This window comes from Corvus kubaryi, unplaced genomic scaffold (assembly GCF_017639235.1).
Source record: "Corvus kubaryi isolate FWS band 111438036 unplaced genomic scaffold, C.kubaryi_AGA036_p1.0 37002, whole genome shotgun sequence".
Classification (NCBI taxonomy): Eukaryota; Metazoa; Chordata; class Aves; order Passeriformes; family Corvidae; genus Corvus; species Corvus kubaryi.
The window spans coordinates 7,880-23,163 of NW_024581006.1; the positions used below are offsets into that span (position 1 = coordinate 7,880).

The window sequence follows — 15,284 nt, forward strand, 5'->3', positions numbered from 1 at the left end:
CCCTCACCCCAGTGCTCCCAGTTCCCCCAGTCCCACCCCCTCACCCCAGTGCCCCCAGTTCCCCCAGTCCCACCCCCTCGCCCCAGTGCCTCCCACTTGCAATGAGAGGCTCTTGACGTGGGGGTGGGGGGCTGCAAGCCTGAGACCCCCCCCCCCGCCCCCGGCCCCTCGTTAATCCCGGGGGGGGGGGAGAACGAGCCCCGGTGCCGCCGAGGCCCCGCCCACTCCCACATAAGCCCCGCCCACTCCCAGATAAGCCCCGCCCCTCCCCACAAGCCCCGCCCACACCCCGCAAGCCCCGCCCCCTCGCCCCGTGCTCGCTGGGGGGCGGGGCCCATTTCCCGCCATTGCATCATCCCCGCGTGACCCCCCCGCGCGCCCCCCCCGCGCGCTGGGCGGTGCCGTCCGCCCCGCCCCCGGCGCGTTCCCATTGGTTGGCACTTCCCTGCCGGTCACGGTTCTCGCGCGCCCATTGGCTGCTGCCGGCGCGAGCGTTGCGTCAGGCTCCTCTTAAAGCGGCGCGGGGCGGGGGAGGGGGCGCAGCGCGGGACGATGCGGATGAGGATGAAGCGGGGGCAGCGAGCGGAGCGGGGCCGGGGGGAGCCGGGACCACCCAGAAAGGTGCGGGGAGGGCGGGGGGCAACCCGGGGGCCGGCCCCGAGGGACGCTGGGGTGGGGGCGGGGGGCGCAGGCGGAGGGTATCCGCTTATTCCCGGGGGAAAACCGGAGCGCCCGCAGCCGCCTCCGCGGGACGGTGACCCCGGGAGCGGGACGGGGTCGTGGGGTCACCGATCCTAACACCACTCCCTCGCTCCTTCCCCAGGCATCCAGGAGAAAGTGTGTCCTCGCCGACCACCACACCTGAGAGCAGGTAAGGGGACATCCCCCGCCGTACGCACACAGCCTTTGGGTCCCGGGGCCGGCTCGGGCACCGGAGGTCCCGGCCCGAGCCCCCCCCTCACTCCGTTCCCGTTCCCTTCTGCCTCCCCCAGCCCGTGCCGGGCCCGAGGTGACAATGGCGGCCGAAGGGCTGTGGGGGCCGGGCGGCCCCCCCGGCTGGGAGCTGGAGGGGTGGTACCAGGACCTGCAGGAGGTGCTGGCGGCGGAGCCCCCCGGAACCGCCCCCACCTGGGGGGCTGAGCAGGTGAGCGCGGGGCTGGGGGGGCCCGGGGGGCGCGGGGCGGGGTCCCCCATCCATCACCGTTCCTGGTCCCCGCTCTCTCCGCAGGTGGACCCGGGCCCGGGGGGCTGCGGGCTGGACGCGGCTCTGGCCGAGGAGCTGCTGGAGCTGCTGGGGCCGGAGGGCGCGGCACCAGCGGAAGCCCCGGGCGCGGCCCCCGGTGGGAGCTCCAGTGCCCTCCCAGGCCCCGCCGAGGAGGAGGAGGAGGAGGCGGCGCGGGGGGCGCGGAGGAAGCGGCGCGGCGGCCCCGGGGCTCCGCGGGACGGGGAGCGGCGGCAGCGGGACGGGGAGCGGCGGGTGCGGGAGCTGACGGCGCACAACGAGCGGCTCCGCGCCGAGATCCAGCGGCTCAGCGCCGAGGTGCAGCGCACCCGCGCCGCGCTCATCGACCGCATCGTCAACCTGCGCCGGGTGTAGGGGCAGCCCCGGGACACGGACCGAAGGTGTCAGCGCTGCCCCGCAGCCGGGGACAAGGACTCTGCTGCCCCACGGACTGGTGGGGGCAGCCCTTTGGACAGACGGACATTGTGGACAGACAAGTGGATGCAGCTTCTGCACGCTGTTGTACAGCTCTTGTCATTTATTACACACATCTAACCACAACCAGCACGGCCCGGTGTGGTCACTGGAGGCACTGGGGCCACTCTGCAGAATGTCCCAGTCTGGTTACTGGGGCTGCTTCTTCCGCTTGCTCTTGGGGACTTCGGGGCTCCGGCCTTCAGCCAGTGCCAGCTGCTGCTTCAGCTCCAGCAGTTTGGCCACCTGGGCGTCCACCTGGGCCTTCTCCACCTGGGCCGCCTTCAGCTGCCTCACCAGGTTGCCCTGGACAGGTGGGGGGAAGGATTTGAAGGTGTGATGAGGCTTTGGGGGGGATTAAAGGCCTGACAGAGCCTGTGTCCCATGCCCTGTCCCCCCTCACCTGCTTGGCCACCTGCTCTGTCAGCTCCTGGATCACTTTGGGGTCACCTGGAGCTGCAGAAGTGTTGGGGGCTGGAGGTGGGGCTGAGGCTGGGGGGGTCTGTTTGGCCTGGAAGAGGAAGAGATGGGGGGATAAGGCCCCCCCTCCTGTTTGGGGCAGGTGCAGCTCACCTGGGGCAGCACCAGGAGTTACTTGGGGCTCTACAGCAGCACCATTGGACTGGGAATGAGGAGGGAAGGACGGGGGGGGGGGGGCACCTCAGCCCCCACTCACCTGCCCTCCCCCGAAGCGCTGGCGCAGAGCTTCCACCTGCTCGGGCTCCAGCTTCTGGAACAGGGGGCTCACCTGGCGCCGGCAGGGACAGAGGGGTCACACCTGTGGGGTCAGCACCTGCCCCCCCCAGCACCGGGGGTCAGGGCCTGCCCTCCCCTTCCTGAGGGTACAGCACTGGGGGCACAGGCTGCCCTTGCCCACCCCCCGGCCGTACCGTGCCCACGCGGTGTCCGGCGGGCAGGGTGCAGGTGAGGCCGGGCCCGAGGCCGCAGCGCTCCGGGGGGATGCGGAGCTGGCCCTGGATGGCGGCGCTGACCCCGGGCACGAAGGGCTGGAGCAGCGCGGCCAGAGCGGCCGCCACGTTCACCGCCACACCGGTCACCGTCCCTGCGCGCTGCCTGGGGTGGGGACACGCTCAGTGACACCTCTGTGACCCCCTCCCTGATCCCTCCCCCGTGTCCCTGTGCCACCTTCACTGCCGTGGTGTGCTTGGGCACTGCCTGGTGGGGGGGGACACCTCAGTGCCCTCTGTGACCCCCTGGACCCCACCCTCACCTGGTCAGTGCTTGTGGGAGGGGCCATCAGTGACACCCCCGTGCCCCGCTATTACCAGTGCCTGTGGACAGGGGCCTCTCTGTCCCCGCCCCAGCTCCTGGCCTTGCTCCATCCCTTCCCTCTGACCCCCAGCAGTGCCAGCCCCCACCCTGACAGACCCAGGAGTGGGGACCCCTCCATGCCACCCTCTGCCCCCTCAGCTCATGGCTGTGCCCCCAATCAGTGCCATCCCCATCAGTGCCCCCTCCCTGTCCCCCCGTGCCCCCTCTGTGCCCCCTCCGTCCCCACCTGTCCCTCTCGTCGCCCTTGATGCGCTTCCAGGGCTCGTTCACCTGGATGTACTGGTTGCCGTGGCGGGAGATGCTGAGCACGCACCTGAGCGCGTCGCGGATGCTGAGGGGGCACAGGTGGGGCTGAGCACACCTGCAGGGCAGGCTCTGCCCCCCTCCCTGGGGTTTGGGACCCCCAGCACCCACCGGACTTTCTCCATCAGCTGGTGGTACTGGCGCATCTCCAAGGTGACCCGGGCCAGGAGCCGCTGGTCCTCGGCTGTGAGCACCATGGCGGGGACAGCGCCCGCGAAGAACTTGCACACGAACATGCCGGCCCTGGGGACAGGGGAGGGACAGGTGTGAGCACAGCCCGGGGACAGGCTGGGGACAGGTGTGAGCAAACCCTGGGAGACAGATGTGGGACCGGTGTGAGCACAGCTGGGGCCCAGCCCTCCTCCCCCCCAGGTGTCCCAGCACCTGTTGATGAAGTTGCCCAGGTTGTTGAGCAGCTCCGAGTTGTTCTTGAGCAGGAGGTCGGCCCAGGAGAAGGCGCTGTCCTGGCCCTCGGGCCGCAGGTACAGCAGGTAGAAGCGCCAGACGTCGGCGGGGATCCCGGTGTCCTTGGCCATGTCCCCGAACACGCCCACGCCCCGGCTCTTGGAGAACTTCCCGTCCTCGTAGTTCAGGTACTCTGGGGGCAGGGCAGCGCCCACCGTGGGGAGCCGGCCCCTCGCAGGCAGGGAACGGCCCCAGGCACAGCACAGGGGCAGCACGGACCCCACACACCTGGGGACCCCCCAGATCTGGGTACCACTCACAGCCAGGGACCCCCTACACCCGGGGACCCCGCAGCTGGCCCGTACCTGTGGCGATCAGGTGCTTCACCAGGGTGTAGTTGTCGTCAGCACCCAGGAGCGAGGAGGGGAAGACAATGCTGTGGAAAGGGACGTTGTCCTTGGCCATGAAGTTGTAGAGCTCCACCTGGCAGGTAACGGGACAGGTGGAGACGTCACCCGAGTGTCACCGAGTGTCACTGAGTGTCCCGCTCTGTCCCCACCTGTGCCGTCACCCGGCTCCTCCCACCTGCTGGGGGTTCTTCCACCACCGCTCCCACTGGTCGGTGTAGTTTGCCGTGATGGACAGGTACCCGATGGGAGCGTCGAACCACACGTAGAACACCTGGGGGAGGTGACACCTGAGCAGGTGACCCCAGCGGGGAGGGCTCAGCAGGGCCCCCCCAGGCAGAGCACCTGAGGCTGGGGGGGACCCACCTTGTCGCGGAAGCCGTCGAGGGGCACCGGGGTGCCCCAGGTGAGGTCGCGGGTGATGCAGCGCGGCTTGAGCCCGTCCCGCAGCCAGGTGCGCGTGATGTGCCGGGCGTTGGCCGTCCAGTCCCCCGTGGCCAAGGTGCGCTCCAGCCAGGCCTCCAGCCGCCCCTCCAGCTGCGGGGGACACAGGTGGGACACCTGGGGTACCTGGGGGTCCCCAGCCCCACCTCAGCCCTCCCCCAGGGGCGCAGCTCACCTTGGGCAGGTCCAGGAACAGGTGCTGGGTGGGCGTCACCACCGGGGTACCACGGCAGACCTTGCACTGGGGGTTCTGAGGGAAAACGGGGGGTCCCCAACGCTGGGGGAGCAGATCCCCAAAGGTGGAGTGGGGGGCACCCAAAGGTGGGGCAAGGGGCGCTACCAGAAGTCGGAGGAGGAAGGCCCGGGGGGCGGTTAGGGAGGGCTGCAAAGGTGAGGTGAACTGGGAGGTCCCCAAAGGTGGAGCTGGGGGGTCCCCAGGGGGTGCTGCCCCACCTTGAGCTCCACGGCGTTGATGAGCTTCCCGCACTTGTCACACTGGTCCCCGCGGGCCTCGGCGTAGCCACAGAAGGGGCAGGTGCCCTCCACGAAGCGGTCGGCCAGGTACCGCCCGCAGCTCTCGCAGCGCAGCTGCTCCAGCGTGTCCTGCAGCAGGAACCCCCGCGCCAGCAGCCGCTGGAAGATGTCCTGGGCGATCCTGGGCAGGAACAGGAGGCCACGTTAGCCACAGGTACCCCCCCGGTGCAGGTGGGGCTCACCTGGTCTGCTGGGGCTCACCTGGTCTGCTGGGGCTCACCTGGTCTGCTGGGGCGTGGTGGTGCGGCCGAAGTGGTCGAAGGAGATGCGGAACCAGGCGTAGACGTCGGCGTGCACAGCGTGGTAGCGGTCACAGAGCTCCTGCGGGCTCAGCCCCTCCTCCAGCGCCCGCGTCTCCGTGGCCGTGCCGTACTCGTCCGTGCCACACACGAACAGCGTGTTCCAGTTCCGCAGCCGGCAGTACCTGCGGGGACACACCTGGGCGTGGGCACCTGGCACAGCTGTGGGGACAGCTGTCACAGCTGCAGGGACACACCTGTCCCACCCGGGCACGGGCACCTGTCACACCCGCGCAGGTGTGCGGACAGCACAACACCCCCGAACAATCCCCTGGTCACCCCCTCGTCATCATCCGACCCCCTCCTCGGTCACCCACGGGCCCCAGGGGGTGTCCCACACCTGTCACACCTGTGCAGCCAGCACAGCCCCCCCCCAGCCCCAGGGAGGCTCCCTGCAGCCTCACCTGGCGAAGGTGTCGGCGCTGAGCACGCAGCCGATGATGTTGCCCAGGTGAGGGACGTTGTTGACGTAGGGCAGCGCGCTGGTGATCAGGACGTTCCTTTCGCCCTCCACAGGTAACCTGGCGGGGAGGGGGGGTCAGAGCAGCGTCCCCCCCACCCAAACCCCCCGGCGTCACCTGGGCACTCACACAGGTGTCCGTGGCTGCCGGGGCGGGGGCAGCGCCGCGGGGCCCCGGGCCCAGATGTCCACGGCGGCCGCGATGTCGTCGTCGGTCAGCATCCGCTCGGGACCCTCCTCGTCCTGCGGGGACCGGGTGAGGGGGGCTGCGCCCACCTGCTCCCCCAACCTCCCCCCCGGGGCCGGGGCCGCACCTGGGGCTCGTGGCGGGGGCCCAGCTGGGCCGGGGGGTGCTGGGCCAGGTGGTCCCGGAGCTCCCGCGGCGCCTCTGGCAGCAGCGCGGCCGCGTCCCGGCACGGCTCCCACAGGGACATGGCCCGGAACCAGGAGCGCAGCACCTGCAGCTCACCTGGGCGGGGACACAGCGGCCGTGAGCGCCGGCCCCGCAGGGACCCCCCCGCCCGCCCACCGGCTCTTACTGGGCACACTGGTCTCGTCCTGGAGCACTGGGAATAGGCTGCCCCACACCACCACGTCAGCGACCGAGGCGGCGTCCTGGGGGGAGATAGGCACGTACTGGGGGTACTGGGCTGTACTGGGGGAGTACTGGGGGTATCGGGCACTCTGCAGTGGAGTTGGGTACTGGGGGTGCCAGAAGCACTGGGGGAAGACTGGAATATACTGGGAGTACTGGCACTGTACTGGGAGTATCAGGCAACCTGTGCCACAGCCCGATTTGATACTGGGAGTACTGGAGACACTGGGAGGGACTGGGAGTGTGTTCTGGTCTGGGAGACACCAGGAGTACCATGTAGGAAGAACAGAGACAAACTGGGGCAGAATGGGGACACTGAGGAGGGCACTGCGTGGTGGCAGTGCCAGGTGAAGCCAGGATTGGGAGCTGCAGGGTGGCACTGGGTGGACTGGGAGGCACTGGGGGCCGTTTCCCATACAGGGCGTCAGCAGTGCCCTGCCCTCCCTCGGGGAAGCCCCTGCACAGCGTGGGGGCAGGGCTGGGGACACACCTGTCGGACAGGTAACAGCGAGCTCAGGACCCCCACTCACCCCAGCCAGGTGCGTGGTGCCGCTGCGGGCCAGGTGCTGCTCCAGGTGAGCCAAGAGGTGCTGCAGGTCCGCGACCGCGTCCGGGCCCGCCCGGCCCTGCACCAGCCGCAGGTACAGGGCAGCGGCCACCGCCGGCTGCGGACACAGCGGGGGTCAGAGCGGGCGGGCACCGGGGGGGGCACGGCGGGCACCGGGGGTCACTCACCTGCAGCTCGGTGGCCTCCCATTCCAGCCACTGAGTGGTGAGGTCGGTGGGCTCCTGCCCACGGCACAGGTAAAAATATCTGCGGGAGGTTAGGGGGAGGCGGGGGTCTGAGAGGGGGGTCGGGGGATAAGGGGGTGTTGGAGGAGGTTCGGGGGGAAGTTCTGGGGGGTTTGAGGGGAGGGTTTAGGGGATGAAGGGCGGGGTTTGGGGGATCCCCCACGTCCCCCGCACTCACTGGCAGATGGCGTTGGGAGAGAACAGGACGGTGCCGTTGTCCAGCTCCAGCTCCAGCCCGGGGGCCCGCGGGGGGCTCGGGAGGCCGCGCGGCCGCTCTGTGGAGCGGGAGAGGGTCAGGCCCGCGCGGGGGTCCCGAGGCCGGTCCGGGGAAGGGGGTCAGGCCCGGGAGGCGCGGGGGGGCTGTGGCCGGCCCGGTCTCACCTGCGGGGCCGCCCAGGTGCGGCCTCACGGGCGCGGGGGCGGCGGCGGCGGCCGCGAGCACCTTGAGGGCGGCGGGAGCGCCCGGCGGGACCCGGAGCCGCATGGCGGGAAAGGGGCGGGAAAGGGGCGGGGCCGGCGCGCGGGGCACGGCGGGAGTGGCCGAGGGGGGCGGGGGGGGCGTGGCCAGAGGCGTTCGCCCCGCCCCGCCCGCGCTCCCCGCGAGCCCCGCCCCAAGTCTCGCGAGAGCGCGGCCGTGATGTTGCCGTGGCAACAGGGACGCTGCTGGCAGGGCCGGGACACCGGGATGGGATCCATGGGACGGGATCCATGGGATGGGATGGGATGGGATCTGTGGGATGGGAGGGAATGGGATCCATGGGATGGGATGGGATGGGATCTATGGGATGGGAGGGAATGGGATCCATGGGAGGGAATGGGATCGATGGGATCGATGGGATGGGAGGGAATGGGATGGGATGGAAGGGAATGGGATCCATGGGAGGGAATGGGATCGATGGGATGGGAGGGAATGGGATGGGATCTATGGGATGGGCTGGGATCCATGGGCTGGGATCCATGGGATGGGGTAGGATCCATGGGCTGGGATGGGATCCATGGGCTGGATCCGTGGCATCCATGGGCTGGCATCCATGGGATCCATGGGCTGGCATCCATGGGCTGGCACGGCACAGCCGGCCCCCCACGGAGTCTCCCAGCCCCCCCTCAGGGCCCCCCAGAGCCGCTCCCGAGGCCCCGGGCAGGGCCCAGCCGGGCCCAGGGGGGGCTCCCGGGTGACCCCAAACCCGTTCTGGACCGAGTCCGATCCCGGGGTCTGAAGGGGAAGGTTGGGATTTGAACCCAAACTTTGTGAATTTAACCCACACTTCATCAACCGAACCCACATCTCCATGGATTTAACCCAAATTTCATTAATTTAACCCAAATTTTGTTACATTCAGTGGTTTTTTAAATTTCCCCCCTTTAAGGCACAACTCCCCCTCAAGTTTAACCACTTCTTTTATTTTTCCACTTAAATATTCTCTTTAAATACAGCATTGTCCTGGGAAACTGCAGAAAAGCGGGAAAAATGAATAATAGTGGGGAGAAGCTTTGGATTCACTTGGGGGCATTAAATGTGGAATTAAAACGGAAATCAAAAAGCTGAAAAATGAAATTAAAAATGGAATAGAAAAAGTAAAGAGAAAGAAAAAAATAAAGGAGAATTAAAAGGTAATAAAAAGAGAAATGGAATTAAAAGAGAAAGAAGTGCAAGTAAAAATCAAAGAGGGCAATAAAAACAGAGAAAGGAAATAAAAACAAAACTAGAAAGGAAATAAAAATTAACTTTCAGAGGAAAGAAAAACGGAATTAAAAATCAAAGAAATCAAAAGACAAATTTTAAAAAGGCACTAAAAAATAAAGAAGGAAATCAAAACGACACTGAAAGTTCCTAAAGCTGTTTTGGGGGGGCAGAGCTGCTGTTTGGGGACCCCCCTGGGGTTTTTGGGGGGGGGGCCCGGGGGGGGCAGTAGCACCAGCGAGGGGCCAGACCCAGGAAATCCCGTGGATCCAATGGGATGGACGGGAAAAGGCCCAAAGCCACCCGGATCCCAGCAAGGGCAGCGGGATTTGGGTGAAACCGGGATAAATCCTGGGAATTCTGCGCTTTGGGAAGCACCAGCACGGGAGCTCCAGGGGATCCCAGCCCTCGGGGGATGGGGTAGGATTTGGGGTCACCTCCCCCTCCTCCCCCAGATGGCAAAAATCCAGATTTGGACCCATTTCTGTGGGATTTGGGCACCTCCGTGGGGGGAGAATCCCGGCTCGCCCCGGACTGAGCCCCTGGGGGGGTTGGGGGTCACCGAGGCCCTGGATTGGGAACCGGCCCCTCCCCACCCCAACCCCCTTTAGCCCCCTGGGAAATCCCCTTTTGAACCCCTTTAAGCCGCTCTGAACTCCCTTAAATCCCCCCAAACCCCTTGGAACCCCCTTTTAAAGCCCCCTGAACCCCTTTTAAACCCCTTTAAATCTTTCTAAACCCCTTTTGAACCCTCTCGAACACCAGAAAAAACCCCTCTGAACCCCCTTAAACCCCTTTGACTCTGCCAGACACCTTTAAATCTCCTCTGAAGCCCTAAAAAACCTCTGAACACCATTAAATCCCTCTGGAACCCCTCAAAAACACCCTCCGACCCCCTAAATCCCCGCTCTGGATTCCCTTTTTAGTCCCTTTCAGAACCCCTCATTTGAACCCCCCTAAACGCCCTGAACCCCCTCTTAAACTCACTTAAACCCCCTTTTGAGCCCCTAAAAAAACCCTTTAAAGCCCCTTAGACCCCACTGAGCCCCTTAAACCCCTCTGAACCCCCTTAAAGCCCCTCATAAACCCCCCTTTAACCCCCTTCGAATGCCCATAACAATCCCTCTGATGCTCTTAAACCCCCTTAAACTCCCCTGAACCCCCTTAAACCACTCTGAACTCCTAAAAAACCCTTTCACTCCCTTTTTAAACCCTCTCAGATCCAGCTGAATCCCTTTTATTCCCCCTTCAGTCCCTCTGAACACCTTTCAACCCAAAAAAAAACCCTCAACGCCCCCATAACCCCTAAAAACCCCACTTTGAACCTCCCTGAACCCCCTTTAAACCACTAAAAAACCCCTTTGAACCCCCTTAAACTCCTTTTTAAACCCTCAAGCCCCCCTGAACCTCCTTTTTACCCCCCCCACGGGAGGGCAGGTGACCCCCAGGAGCAGCAGGAGATCCTCAACCCCCAAAACTGGGAAAACTGCTGGAAAAGCCAACAGTTAAATCAAAAAAGTCAGGAAAATAAAGGGGTGGCAGCAGCTGGATTGGGGGATTTGGGTCCCTGTGCCCCCCCCAGCTGATCCCGGGGTCCGGGAGCATCCAGGTGAGCAGGTCCTGAAGGCACAGAGCCAACAGGTGAGCGGATCCCAGGGGCTGGGAGTGTCCAGGTGAGCAGATCCAGGGGCACAGAGCCAACCAGGCGAGCAGATCCCACAGGCTGGGAGCGTCCAGGCGAGCAGAACGCAGGATTTGTGGCCCAGACCCAGCCAGGTGAGCAGACCCCAGAATCCAAGAGCATCCAGGTGAGGAAACCCCAAGGGCACAGCCCCAACCTGGGATGGGCTGGAGAACAGGCAGCCCCACCCCACATCCCGATTCTCCCCCACTCCTGCCTCCTCCCAGGCTGGAATTTCTCCTGGCCCAGGTTGATCTCACCTGGCTGGAGCCCAAAAAAGAGGGAACAGCCCCAGAAATGACAAGTTTCACCCCAAGACAGATCCCAGAGCCTCGGGAAGGTCCGGAGCACAGGTGGGTTTTCCATGAATCCTACTCCAAGGAAGGGCTGGAAGGACCAGGTGAGTCTGGAGAACCTGAATCCATCCCAGTCTGACCAGTCTGATGCCAGGGGAGATGCCTGGAGTCAGAAGGAGCACAGGTGAGCAGGAAGCACCTGAGGAGCAGCAGGAGGAATTCCAGGTGCTCCGGGAAGCGGGGGAACATCCACAGGGATACCAGGACACCTGGGCACAGCCGCAGGGCTCTGCTCCTGCCGGCATCGCGGGGAGGAGCCGGGACGGATCCCGAGGGCTGGCGTGGCAGGTACAGGTTCTTTGGGAAGCACAGGCAGGTGGGAGGCACCCGGATGGATGGAGCTCACCTGGGATGGGTGAGGAGCCAACAGAGGGATCACGGACCAGGTAGGGCAGGGCCAGGTGACATTGCTGAGCCCCCCAGGCAGGAGCAGGAGCAGCACATCCGTGGGGTAACAGGGCCACCTGGGCACACCTGCAGGGCTCTGGTCCTGCTGGCATCGGCCCACGAGCACCTGGATGCACAGAGCCCACCAGGAACGGGCCGGGATGACAGGGAGGGACAGGGGACGTTCCTGCACCCTCACAATCCAAAATCCTGGTCCTTGGAGGGGGGCACTCCAACCCCTCAACAGCTGCTGGAGGGAGCTCCCAGCAAGTGAAGGAACATTCCAGAAGGTTCTGACAGGTACAGGTGGTCAATTCCAGGTGATGGAGGAGCCAACGAGGAGGTGAAGCTGGTTCAAACCCCCCAAAATTCTCCAGGTGAGTCTGGGAGCTCCGGTCTTGGGTCTCCTGTGCCAGATCCAGGTGTTTCCCAATCCATCCCAGGTAAGTGGGAGCATCACCCGGATGAAGCGGGATGGGATGCGGCCCAGGCGAAACATTCATTAAACAAACTGGAATTAGGGAAAAAAGGGGTTTTTCCCTTAAAAACAAGGAAAGCGGAGGCAGCCAGGAGGGACGGAGCTGCCACGGGAGCCAGGAGGCTGCAGCTCAGGTGAGTCCTGGCACAGGTGACCCCTGCCACGTGAGTGAAGGACTCGTGGCCCCGGGCCAGGTAAATCCTCTGTCCAGAGCAGCCCCCAGCAATTAAATAATCAATCCATGGAATAAATAACGGAGCCACAGGGCCTGAGGCCGCTCATATGGGCAGGTGGGGGTGCTCCAGGTGCTCCGCGAGATTTTGGGGTGCTCCTCCCTTGCTTGCAGCAGCGGGGACAGGTGGGACCCCCAGCTCCTTCCCGGGGGGGCTGGAGGCTGGAGCTGGGTGCTCCATGTGGCCACTCCCACCCTTGGCACCCGCCCGTGGCTCCAGCTGGCAGTAGAGCCCAGGTGCATCGGCCAGGTAGGGCTGGGAGCCCACCTGGGCCGGCTGCCCCGGGGGGTAGCACAGCACAGAAGATTCCAGCGGGAACTGGGCTGGCATGAGGATGCTGGGGCTGAGCCCGGGGCACGGGGGAGGTTTCACCTGCCAGGTGTCATCCAGGTGCTCCCCCAGCATGCAGACCCCAGCCCCCTCTCCCCCAGAGCTGCTTCCAGAGTCTTCCTCAGCCTTCAGCCTCTCCAGCTCCTCGGCCGTCTGCAGGTGCAGCACTGCCCGCTCGTTCTCCGCCAGGTACTCCTGGAAGTCCTGAGTCTCGGGGGGCTGTGGGGGCGGCCAGGTGGGCCCGGGGGGTGCGGCCGCTCCCTCCTCTTCCTCCTCCTCGCGCCGGTTCTCCAGCTCCAGCTTCATCAGGGTGTGCAGGAAGTGGGTGCGGACGCGCAGGGGGTTGAACTCGATGCGCCCGGCCACGTTCCCGCAGCCATCCCGGGAGCAGCCGCACGGGAACGACGTGCGATCCACCTGGGCCACGGGGGACAGGTGTGGGACCCCCGCAGCACCCCCCTCCCCCAGGACCCAAATCCCACCCCAAAAAAATCCCAGCGAGGGTTTATCCCAGCCAGGTGTCTCCATCATGCGGAATCAGCAGGAATTAAGGCCAAAAAACCCCTTGCTCCAGGCTGTCCTGTTTTTTGGGAGAGCTGGAATGTGGGAGCGTCCAGCTGAGCCCTGACACCAACGGGTGGGACCGTCCTGGTCCCGTTCCCGATCCCCCTCGGGAATCACCTCCCACCTCAGACCCGCCCCTGGGCTCCTCCTCCGTCCCACCTGGTCCAGGTGAGCACCAAACCCTGCACTGACCAACCCTTTCACTTCCAGCTATTCCAAGGAATCAGGGATCATTCTCTGGTTTTCCAGTCCTCTGAGCATCCTGTGGATTCTGGGATGGCTCCCAAAAATCTCATCTAGCTCCAGGGCTTGAGGAACTGGAGGATTCTCAAGAATTCCCGCTTGCATTCCATTGGGAAGAGATGTGGACAGCTAGAGGATCCCACAGGATCCCCCCAGAGTCCGAACCCCAGATCCCACCTGGACAGCAGGAATTTGGCTCTGGGGTGGGCAGAGGAGTTTATCCCTTCCAGGTACGCCCAAAACACAGCCTGGAGCTGTTCCTGCTCCTTCAAGGAACACGGACACAGGAACATTCCAGCCCCTGTTGCACCACAAATCCCGGCTGCCTCACCTGGCCCCCTCTGCTCCCTCAAGGAGCAAGAACACAGGCACAGCGGGTGTGTGCCAACACCTGGCCCACCTCGAATCCCACCCGTCCTCCCTTCTCCCAGTTCACCTGGCACACCCGGCTCTCCCCACTCCTCAAGAAGCACAGACACAGAAGCACAGGCACAAGCTCCAATCCCAATTATCCCCCCCTTTCCCAGTTCACCCAGCACTGGCTGCCCTCACCTGGCACACCCGGCTCTCCCCACTCCTCAAGGAGCACGAGCACAGAAGCACAGGCAGGGCTGGGATGGGCACGAGGAGCATTCTGCCGCCCGTGCCAGCCCGAATCCCCCGCCCTGCGCTCACCTGGCACTGGATGCCGGCCTGGCTGCAGGCGCAGGTGCGCGGCTCGCAGGTGAGGCGGCACAGGCAGCCGCACTGCTCGCGGGACAGGCGCAGCGCCCGCAGCTCCTGGCGCTCCTCGGCGTCGATCCTGCGCACGCCCGAGGCGCGGAGCAGCGCCCGGCGCCGCTTGGTGGGCAGCGGCTGCAGGTAGAAGTAATCGCCCACCTCCACCTGCCCCACGTCCAGGTCGTCGTCGGACACGTCAGCCAAGGTCAGCCCCGCGGCCTCGGCCGAGGGCACCGTCCCGTTCTGGGTCAGCTGGGCACGGGGGGCACACGTGGGGATGTGGGACCGTGGGGGTCACCTGGACGGGTGCCCGTCCCTCCGCCCGGCTCCGAAACCCCTAAACTGAGCCTCTCCTTGTCCCTGCCAAGACCTGTCACCCCCAAACGCCACCCCAGGCGGTTCCCGCGCAGATTCTTGCTTGTAGCTCCTAAGATCCCCTCGAAGTGTTTCCCACCTGGGTTCCCCCCGCTCTGCCCCTCTTCCAACCCCACCCAGGCATGTTTCACTTCCCTCCCCCAAATCCTCCTCAAGGCCTTTCCCACCTGCTCACCACCAAACCCACCCAGGTGTTTCCCACCTCCTCCCACCCCCAATACCTGGCTCCCCCAAAATCCCCTCACAGCCACCCTCTGTCACCCCAAATCCCCCCTCCCCAGCTATTCCCCACCTGGAATCCCCCCCCCGCTACCCCTCCAGGCACTCCCCACCTGAATTCCACCCTCCCTCCCCAGCTATTCCCCACCTGGATCCCCCTCTGCCACCCCAAATCCCCTCCAGGTATCCCCCCCAGCCAGCCCCTCCCAAACGCCCCCCTCACCTCCCTCCTCCTGGCGCGCAGTTTCTCCCTGCGGAGGTGCTGCCGCAGGTGCTGCCGGTGGCTCACCTGGCGCAGGTGAGCGAACTGGCTGAGGCTGTACCTGCGGGCGCGGTGGTGCCGTGGGGCCATGCCCAGGGAGCTGCCGCCGGCGCTGGGCACGCAGGTGAAGCCCTGGCGCCGGGCGAAGTAGTACACGGTGACCTGGGCGAAGCGCACGCGCTTCCCGGCCCGGCGCGCCCGCGAGCGCCGCAGGATGGACGGGGCTGCGGGCACAGAGCGGCTCAGGGGGTGGAGAGCCCCAAAGTCACCCCTATTTACCCCAAAATTACCTTAAATTCGCCGAATTTCCCCTCCGAAGTTTAAAAACGCTCCGTAATTCCCCCACCGCCCTCCCCAACCAATTCCATGAAATTTCACCGCAAACGCTCCAAATTCCCGTCCCCCAAAATCCCTGAAATTCCCCCCAAACACTCCAAATTCCCATCCCCCAAAATCCCTGAAATTCCCCCCAAACACTCCAAATTCCCCTCCAGGCTCCCCCCAAATTCCCATCCCCCAAACTCCCC

At 65.2% G+C, this 15,284-nt stretch overlaps 4 protein-coding genes across 4 annotated transcripts in view; 2 read left to right on the forward strand and 2 right to left on the reverse strand.

Annotated features, from left to right (window-relative positions):
* The first annotated feature begins 539 nt into the window (after nucleotides 1-539).
* DDIT3 (DNA damage inducible transcript 3) lies at nucleotides 540-1,783 on the forward strand. The gene is made up of 4 exons (XM_042020528.1): nucleotides 540-621; nucleotides 824-871; nucleotides 993-1,144; nucleotides 1,229-1,783. The coding sequence occupies exons 3-4, from the start codon at nucleotides 1,016-1,018 to the stop codon at nucleotides 1,595-1,597; spliced, it is 498 nt and encodes a 165-aa protein (XP_041876462.1). The 5' UTR covers nucleotides 540-621; nucleotides 824-871; nucleotides 993-1,015; the 3' UTR covers nucleotides 1,598-1,783.
* Nucleotides 1,725-7,712, reverse strand: MARS1 (methionyl-tRNA synthetase 1). Its single transcript, XM_042020527.1, has 21 exons — nucleotides 7,610-7,712; nucleotides 7,407-7,503; nucleotides 7,172-7,250; nucleotides 6,967-7,101; nucleotides 6,381-6,456; nucleotides 6,156-6,310; nucleotides 5,972-6,084; nucleotides 5,786-5,902; nucleotides 5,303-5,506; nucleotides 5,002-5,203; nucleotides 4,724-4,798; nucleotides 4,471-4,641; nucleotides 4,283-4,378; nucleotides 4,063-4,180; nucleotides 3,677-3,890; nucleotides 3,404-3,535; nucleotides 3,216-3,320; nucleotides 2,587-2,770; nucleotides 2,373-2,444; nucleotides 2,100-2,207; nucleotides 1,725-2,002 (listed from the first exon to the last, which is right to left on the reverse strand). Exons 1-21 carry the CDS (start codon nucleotides 7,710-7,712, stop codon nucleotides 1,847-1,849), a joined length of 2,712 nt encoding a protein of 903 aa, XP_041876461.1. The 3' UTR covers nucleotides 1,725-1,846.
* Nucleotides 7,713-12,062: 4,350 nt separating this feature from the next.
* On the reverse strand, nucleotides 12,063-15,125 carry LOC121660923 (cysteine/serine-rich nuclear protein 2-like). The gene is made up of 4 exons (XM_042020524.1): nucleotides 15,104-15,125; nucleotides 14,719-15,047; nucleotides 13,857-14,153; nucleotides 12,063-12,791 (listed from the first exon to the last, which is right to left on the reverse strand). The coding sequence occupies exons 1-4, from the start codon at nucleotides 15,123-15,125 to the stop codon at nucleotides 12,090-12,092; spliced, it is 1,350 nt and encodes a 449-aa protein (XP_041876458.1). The 3' UTR covers nucleotides 12,063-12,089.
* The window catches only part of LOC121660924 (glycoprotein-N-acetylgalactosamine 3-beta-galactosyltransferase 1-B-like), a 28,599-nt gene continuing 28,438 nt past the window's right edge, over nucleotides 15,124-15,284 (forward strand). The window contains 1 exon segment of the mRNA XM_042020525.1: nucleotides 15,124-15,136. Coding sequence (XP_041876459.1) covers nucleotides 15,124-15,136 — 13 coding nt within the window.